General features: G+C 36.8%; 2 protein-coding genes across 2 annotated transcripts; one reads left to right on the top strand and one right to left on the bottom strand.

Moving 5' to 3' along the window:
- Positions 1-710: 710 nt before the first annotated feature.
- Positions 711-1,637, top strand: LOC116057881 (olfactory receptor 11A1-like). Its single transcript, XM_031310466.1, has one exon. It carries the CDS (start codon positions 711-713, stop codon positions 1,635-1,637), a length of 927 nt encoding a protein of 308 aa, XP_031166326.1.
- A 4,610-nt stretch (positions 1,638-6,247) lies between these two features.
- Positions 6,248-7,174, bottom strand: LOC116057880 (olfactory receptor 49-like). Its single transcript, XM_031310465.1, has one exon. The coding sequence runs from the start codon at positions 7,172-7,174 to the stop codon at positions 6,248-6,250; it is 927 nt and encodes a 308-aa protein (XP_031166325.1).
- Positions 7,175-9,100: the final 1,926 nt, after the last annotated feature.

The raw sequence follows: 9,100 nt of genomic DNA, 5'->3' as shown, positions 1-9,100 counted from the left end.
CTAGAGTCGGGGAGCTCCCGTCGTGTCAATAGTTTGGTGTAAGGGGTTCATAAAACTCACTCCTGTCTGTCTTTCTCCCATCTAGAAGTTCTGACAAAATCAAACCTGTTTTATATTATCCGAAGTTTGAAGTCTTGCTAGTAAAGTTAAATCATGTGAACGTTGTCAACAACCAATGCTCCGTCCAGCACCAAACAGGAAGCAGCAAACCAGGTAAAGCCAGTGATGTTTATGGTTTCATAGCGCTGTGCAAAACAGAAATGTGTTATTTTTTTTAAGCATCACTTAGAAACAAGCACCTTCTCGTTGCCACAACGATCAGGTGCTCTGATAATGAGGTCAGACTGCTGCTGTGGGCGTCTCCTCACTTGAAAGGGTTAAAAGATGCAGAACCATAGTTTCAGCTCAGTTAGGACGGACTCACAGTCCGACAGAAGCAGATGATTGTTAAGATTCGGGCAATGTCATAAACTGTTGTGTAATGTCTTACCTTTAGTATAACAACACACACTTGAGGAATGGTAAGTATGAGGAATTAATTTCTCTCCTGTTTGTTGATTGAATTCTGTTTGTGACCAATGCTTTATCTATACACAGTCTGAAGAAAGCTTTAAAGGTTTCACTAAACTTTCAGAAATCCTTTAAGAAAATGTAACACGAAGTTATCTTGTAAAATGTTATAATTTTTGTTTTTCAGAATCAGGAGGATCATGGTAAACGCTACACAGGTTTCATTTTTCACACTAAGTGCCTATTTTGACACCGGGGTTTTCAAATATTTATATTTTCTCATAATCATATCAGTATATATTGTAATAATTTGTACCAATCTTTTGCTGATTGTGGTTATCTGTATGAACAGAAGCTTACATGAACCTATGTACCTTTTTCTGTGCAGCCTGTTTGTAAATGAACTGTTTGGTAGTACAGGGTTGTTTCCATTCCTTCTGGTTCAGATCCTCTCTGACATTCACACTGTTTCTGCTCCGTTCTGTTTCCTGCAGATTTTCTGTGTGTATACTTATGGCAGTGTAGAGTTTTTCAACTTAGCCGTCATGTCTTATGACAGATATCTTGCTATCTGTTATCCTCTGCAATATAACGCACTTATGACATCTAACAAGATTGCCATGCTTATGGCTCTAACATGGTTATTCCCTTTTCTTGCAATTGCTGTTTTGATATCTCTGAGTGCACCTCTAAAGCTGTGTGGAAACATCATTGACAAAGTTTACTGTGGAAACTACTCCATTGTTAAGCTGGCCTGCGCTGACACCAGAGTGAACAACATTTATGGACTCTGTTACACTGTCATCTCCATCATCATTCCTCTATTTTTAATCCTTTACACTTACATGAAAATCTTTAAAGTGTGTTTTTCTGGTTCCAAACAGACCAGACAGAAAGCTGTCAGTACCTGCACACCTCACCTCGCTTCCCTGCTTAACTTTTCTTTTGGTGGTTCTTTCCAAATAATACAAAGCAGGTTTAATATGAGCAGTGTACCCAACATGTTGAGCATTTTATTATCATTATACTTTCTAACATGCCAGCCGCTCTTTACCCCAGTGCTGTACGGGCTGAAAATGTCTAAAATCTACATGATCTGTAAACGTCTGGTGTGTGGTAAAGTGTAAGATTAGTTCAGTTTTCCATACAGGAAACAGCAATAATAAATGCCTCCCCTGACTGTATCAGCACTAACGATGTCTCTAGTGTAATGTTTGTGTGTTTGTGTAGTTCTACAAGATGGGTTAAGGTTGTTATTGCTCTTTAAAAGATGTCATGCACAAATGTATTTATTTTTTTATTTTTGCTTTGTTAAGTTTTTCACTTGATCTGAGAGACATAGTCTAGATCAGTACTACTAAAAGAAAGGTGAAATATCACGTTTGTAATTTAAAATTCAAAACAGTGTTTCTCAAACTGTCTGCCAGCGACCCAAAGCCTAACAGTGAGGAGAAGTTTACGGTAACTGCATTCTCAGCATAAGCAGCACCATTCTTCCCATTGAAACAATAAGTGAGTCAGCTGTTTTGTAGAACTTTTTAATGTTTCTGAAGCTCTGTCATTTTTCATACATTGATCTAAAAAGACCTGTAACAGACTAACAGTGAAAAGAACGCTATTTTTATATAGTTTTTATGAATGCCTCTGCCCGGGTCCGATTTTCCCAGCAAAGTCACATAATGATTTGCAGCAGGAAGACGGTGCTACAGTCACACATTCTGATGGGTCACAGATTTCTTTGTAACACCAGACAAGCCTGTGTTAGTATCCAGCCAGCTGAGCCAGGTAAAAGGAAGCAGGAGATTTCTTTATAAAGGCCTAGTTGTATGTTATTTTAGAAGTTATCTGTTGTAGTTGTGGCTGATACTGGGACAGAGGCCATCACAAGAAAGAAGGAAAGTAAATGAAGAACAACTAAAAGATAAAATGGAAAGTGAAAGACAACAGCAATAACGTGAGTTATACTCGATTGGGCTTTTACCAGATTTTCAAAACCCACTCTGGATTGGCCCCCAGGTATGAAATATGTCTATTTCATTCATAAAATAACTTTACAATGCGCAATGTGGTTGTACGTCAGTAACCAACATTAATTTATGTCCCCCTTCCATTTAGCACAGACGTTTTATTCCTTTTAGTCCCTGTTTGTGTTGGCCTACTATTTTCTTTTCCCTTGTCCCCCTGTAGCCTACCTGGGTAAAGCGTCCGTGGCTTTCATGACATGCGCTAAATTAATCTAAATATGATTACGTTTGGTGGTTCAACAATCTTTTAATGCTTTGGCTTGTGACACAGTGACAGTGATACCTAGTTTAGCTCACGAGACATCCAAAGTATGCCAAGTTACTGTATGCTACACTTGAATTCTCTTATTGTAAATGAATGATTTTCTCTCTGAGCAAAACATTCATCGCGACTAAATGACCTCCCAGTAACATTAATTTAGTAGTCTACAGGGAGTAATACAGCACAGTAAAGAAAAGACCTTTACGACAGCAGGTGTGGTAAAAACACTTTGTCCAAAGCGGTCGCTAGAATCAACACAAACTAAAAGTAACATATAGCTACTTTAATCTGGCTGTGATTTATAATATAATGTTGATGTATGAGGCCTATTGTTTTAGGGAATATTTTGGCAGTTAGATGATCCGTGAGTTGTTGTTTTTTTATTGGTCCTTAGTCTAAATAAGTTTGAGAAACACTGGTCTAGATGTTTTTGTCTTGAATGGAACGAGAGCTCGATGCAAGCAACTAAGAGCAAACTAATAATGCACAACAAAAAACATTCCTTTGTTAAAGATATTTTAGATGTAAGTAACTGTGCATGGGAAGTTAAAGTCAATACTAAAGAGGTACATGAGTCATGACATTTTTAAAATTTTTTAATTTGAAGTTAAAACGTCTTCCAAACGGCTAGTCTCGGGAGTGTCAACCAGCTAGCCTTTGGCCTCAGATAAACTAAACATTAAGCAATGACCTGCATATAAAAACATTTAAAATATAAATTACAGTTCAATGTTTGCAGAACAAGGACTGAAGAATTGAAGAATGGTATGCCCAAAATAAAATGGGGGGCCTAGATTTATATGGGTTGGGATGAAGCAGACAGACTGCCCAGAAGTGCATCAAGCTGCCTGGAGAATAAATCAAAGTAGTAATCAATGGGTTGAATTTAAAAAATAGAATTTATGGTTAGGAAGAATGACAATATCCAGGGCAATGAAGACTGCACATAACTCTGACATTATTTCAACCAAATTAGGTGCAGGGTTTAAAACGTGGGTAGAAAAAGGTTTTTATCATGCTGGGTCTGTTATTTGAAGAACGATACCTAATGTCCTTCAAACAACTTTAACATGAATATGACCTTCCAGTCCATGACCTTTTTAAATACCTACAGCTTAGAACTTACTAAGCTGAAACACAAAGAATGGGATAATCTATATACATCACCATCCAATATAGAACATTTCTTTATGTTGACAATTAAAGGGACTATCAGAAAGAAAAATGTATCATAATCAACTGATAACAGTTTTGATATTAAAGCAGCCATATTATGCTCATTTTCAGGTTCATAATTGTATTTTAAGGTTGTACCAGAATAGGTTTACATGGTTTAATATTCAAAAAACACCATATTTGTGTTGTACTGCAGTGCTCTCTCTCACTGCTGCAGATCCTCTTTTCAGCTGGTCTCTGTTTTAGCTACAGAGTGAGACCTCTTTTCTTCTTCTTCTTCTGTACTATCTTTGATTGCACTGCACATGCCCAGTAGCTCAGATGTAGATCATGTCAGCTAGCTAGCTCCATAGACAGTAAAAGAAAGGCTGTTTCTACAACTTCAGTCAGTTACAAGGCAGGATTAGCTGGGAGACTTCTAAATGAGGGCGCACATGGAAGTAGTTCTTTTGTAGATTATGGTGAACTTGTGTGTGTTGTAGCAGTGCTTTGCTACTGAGAACGAGGTAGCATGCTAGCGTTAGCATGCTAGCGTTAGCATTAGCGTTAGCATGCTAACGCTACGAGCTAATGGTTGCTGTTAGCCTGCTCGTTTCGACTTGTGATGTCACAAGCCGTGCCGATTTTGAACAGCTCACCCAGAGACTGAAGGCAGGACACATTCAGAAACTGTATCTCACCCTAAACAGCATGGATGGATTTATTTCAAAGTTTGTATGTGTGTGGAAGCACCAGAGACACAACATAACACCCCAAATCCCAGAAAAAGTTATTTTTTCATAATATGGGCACTTTAAGGAACAATGGGAATTTGAGATGAACACCATTATCTCAGCTACAAACTGGGAATCATCACGTAGAGAGGGACCTGAAATAACAAATAGTCCTGTCTGGTAGGAATGTGAATAGAAAATCAAATTGAGATTCTTCAGGACTCCTCTTGCCCTATCAAAATTTGGTGGTGGGAAGAACATATCCACATATTAACATGAAGTCAACTGTAACACCTGAACAGTACATGTTGCAGTTATGTAAGAGTGTGTGAAAACTAGTTAACAAGTTAGCACAGAAGTTTAGCTAAAATAAACAGTTTGAATGATTAGCTAAAGTAATAGAGAAACGGGTAAAATAGCTAATGGTTAAAATAGTTAGCTAACGGTAATGGCTTAAAGAAACGCTAATGGATAAACGGTTTGCCGTTACTTTAAGTAGAAGAAGCCTACAAGGTTGGTAGTAGTATGATTGTTGACCAAACCAAACTTAATATTGACAGTTCAACTGTATTAAGTAATTAAAAATATGTCCTTTTGTATAATGAATAGTGTTATACGTTTGGAAAATACATTGTGAATTGATGAAGGGGTACATGAGTTCATCTGACAGGACTGTGTGGGGAAACTCAGACCAAAAAGGTTGGGAACCACTGTTCTAGGCTCTAATTATATCTATCATGGGCAAGCTTATTTTTTTTATTTGTGAGTAAATATAATTTATAAAACGTTATTTAAATGTTTTCTGAATCATCAGATCTTTGGATTTACAGAATCTACATTCACAGGGCAAACATTGCCAGAAGACTCAAATGTTCAGGCGAAGGCTGTGATGAGTAAATACAAAATAATTATAGGAAAATTTTGTCAAATGCCTTAAAACTAACTAAACCTTGCTTTAAATAAAAACACATTTCATGTATTTTTTATCACTTTATTTCATAGATTTTGTGAAAAAACATTTCATAACAGTATAGGAAAATGTTCATTAACTTAAAATCATCATGGGAAACTAATACATCTAATCAGGTGCTTGTTAACACAGCAGTTGTGCAGCTACTTTTCAAGTGTCATACTTTAGATCTTAAACAACCATAAATGTAGAGCTGCAAAGACTCATCAGCTGTCAACTATTAAATTAATCGCCAATTATTTAGATAATCGATTAATCAGTTTGAGTCATTTTTTATGAAGTAAAAATAAAACTTTTGTGATGTCAGCTTATTACATGTGATTATTTTCTAAGTTTCTCCTCTGTAAACTAAATATATATTTGAATTGTGGACAAAACAAGACATTTGAGGACGTCATCTTGATCTTCGGGAAACACCGATCGACATTTTTCACCATTTGACATTATATAGACCAAACAACTAATCCATTTATCCAGAAAATAATCACACACTAATCGACAGTGAAAATAATCAGGATTTGCAGCACTACATAAATGCAATTTAGTTTCTTAGAAACATGAAAGTCTGTTGGGTGGCCCCAATGTAAGTGGCCTACACTTTAGCAAAGGTAAGACTGTTACATATGATGCGAATTTTTGACATGTTTAGACCATAAAGTAAAGGGTTAAAAACCGGTTGGCATGTAAGCCAGTATAATGATAAAAAGATTCTCAAAATATTGGGTACACTGCTCATATCAAACCTGCTCTGTACTATTTCAAAGAAAGAACCAAAGGAAAAGTTGATCAGAGAAGCGAGGTGAGGTGTGCAGGTACTGACAGCTTTCTGTCTGGTCTGTTTAGAACCAGAAAAACAAACTTTAAGGATCTTCATGTAAGTGTAAAAGATTAGAATAAGAGGACAAATGATTGAGAGTGAAGTAACAAAGAGTCCATAAATGTTATTAACTCTGGTGTCATAGCAGGCCAATTTGACAACAGAGTAGTTGTCGCAGTAAACTTTGTTAATAATGTTTCCACACAGCTGTAAAGAATGACTTAAGGATGTCATCACGACACACATCAGTAAAGGGTAAAACCACGTTGCACCAATAAGCATTGCAATTTTGTTAAATGACATTTGGGTGTTATATTGCAGAGGGCAACAGATAGCAAGGTATCTGTCATAAGCCATGACGGCTAAGTTTAAATATTCTACACCTCCGTAAGAGAATAAAAGGAAATTCTGTAGGAAACATACTGAAGCAGAAACAGTGTGACTGTCAGAGAGGATCTGAACCAGAAGGAATGGAAACAACCCTGTACTACCATACAGTTCATTTACAAACAGGCTGCACAGAAAAAGGTACATAGGTTCATGTAAGCTTCTGTTCATACAGATAACCACAATCAGCAAGAGATTGGCACAAACTATTAACATATATAAAGACATAACAATCAGGAAATAGAAGTATTTAAAAAGCCCGGTATCAAAGTAGCCACCAAGTGTGAAATATGAAACCTGAGTAGAGTTGATCATGATCTCCTTTTACCTTATTAAGCAATCATAACACTGTTTATATGACAAACTAATTTCCCTAAGAGTTACATTGTGTTTTTGTACAACTGCATACAATCTACACTTGTTTCGGCCTATGTGCAGTCAAAATTTTAAACACACAGTATTCACCCGACACAAAGTAAAAAGTTCATATTCAAGTAAACAATTTTTACAAACGTACGTACATATTTTCTTATATAAAGTCTAAAGTCTACACTAACATAAGGCAATGTAGAAAACAGTTTGTGACATTGTGTGAATCCTCACATATCTGCTGAGTCAGATGGAGTCCATCCTCCTACTGAGCGGAAACTACTGCTTCTCCGTCTTTTAACCTTTTCAAGTCAAAGGACGCCCACAGCACCAGTCTGACCTCATTCATCTAATTGATGATAAAAAGTTAAGGCTGTATAGAAACTTATTTGTAAAAATGCAAACAAAAAGTTATGGAATCATACAATCGTCTGTAGATATATTTTGTCAAACTCGATATGTTTGAGTGATCTGATATCGATTAATAAAATCCTGAAATTGATCTTTTAATATCTGGCTTTTCACTATGGATATACAACCCAACAAAAACTTTTTTGGGGTCAGTTCTTAATGTAAACACTAACCTGGTGCATTATAAAAATAATTATTTAAGGGTTGCTTCTTGCTTTTTCAAAGTTCTCTGAGAATCTCATTTTAACTTGTCCAACTTAAAGTGCCCATATTATGAAAAAATCACTTTTTCTGGGATTTGGGGTGTTCTGTTGTGTCTCTGGTGCTTCCACACACATACAAACTTTGAAAAAAATCCATCCATGCTGTTTAGAGTGAGATACAGTTTCTGAATGTGTCCTGCCTTCAGTCTCTGGGTGAGCTGTTCAAAATCGGCACGGCTTGTGACGTCACAAGCCGAAACGAGCAGGCTAACCGCAACCATTAGCTCGTAGCGTAAGCGTTAGCATGCTAACGCTAACGCTAGCATGCTAACGCTAGCATGCTAACGCTAGCATGCTACCTCGTTCTCAATAGCAAAGCACTGCTACAACACACACAAGTTCACCATAATCTACAAAAGAACTACTTCCATGTGCGCCCTCATTTAGAAGTCTCCCAGCTAATCCTGCCTTGTAACTGACCGAAGTTGTAGAAACAGCCTTTCTTTTACTGTCTATGGAGCTAGCTAGCTGACATGATCTACATCTGAGCTACTGCACATGTGCAGTGCAATCAAAGATAGTACAGAAGAAGAAGAAGAAAAGAGGTCTCACTCTGTAGCTAAAACAGAGACCAGCTGAAAAGAGGATCTGCAGCAGTGAGAGAGAGCACTGCAGTACGACAAAAATATGGTGTTTTTTGAAAATTAAACCATGTAAACCTATTCTGGTACAACCTTAAAATACAATTATGAACCTGAAAATGAGCATAATATGGCTGCTTTAAATATTATAACTTACATATAATGTTAACGTTTTTGTCTTCTCTATATCCAGCCTGCCTCCTGACATGAGTTAGATAAATCAGTTAGATTTAAGACCTTATTCTTATTCTGGGAACACCAGAGCACTGAGGCTCTTCTACAAGACTTAGTGACAAATGACCTCCTCTGTGCAGGAGATTCTGGTACATGCTTTATATTAATTATTTTAGATCTCAGTGCAGCTTGTGATATTGTCAACCACTCTTTCTCTGCTGGGTTGCTTGTCAAGCTGCGTCAGCATTTCTGGGTCTGCCCTCGATTGTTTTAAATCTAACATTTCAAATGGACACAATACAAATATTTAATGTGGGGATCCACAAGGTTCGATTTTAGTTCCACTTATCTTCTGTCTTTACATGCTCCTATTGGAAATAATCATTTAAAAACATTAACTTTCTTTTAACTGCTACACAGACAATACTCAGATTTACCTCTCA

The sequence above is a fragment of the Sander lucioperca genome, chromosome 5 (assembly GCF_008315115.2).
Source record: "Sander lucioperca isolate FBNREF2018 chromosome 5, SLUC_FBN_1.2, whole genome shotgun sequence".
Lineage (NCBI taxonomy): Eukaryota > Metazoa > Chordata > Actinopteri > Perciformes > Percidae > Sander > Sander lucioperca.
Note: the sequence above shows the minus strand (reverse complement) of the source record. Positions and strands in the feature narration are given on the sequence as shown.

Coding starts and splice junctions, on each gene's coding strand:
- LOC116057881 (XM_031310466.1), top strand. CDS start 711: ATGGTAAACGCTACACAGGTTTCATTTTTCACACTAAGTGCCTATTTT.
- LOC116057880 (XM_031310465.1), bottom strand. CDS start 7,174: ATGATCAACTCTACTCAGGTTTCATATTTCACACTTGGTGGCTACTTT.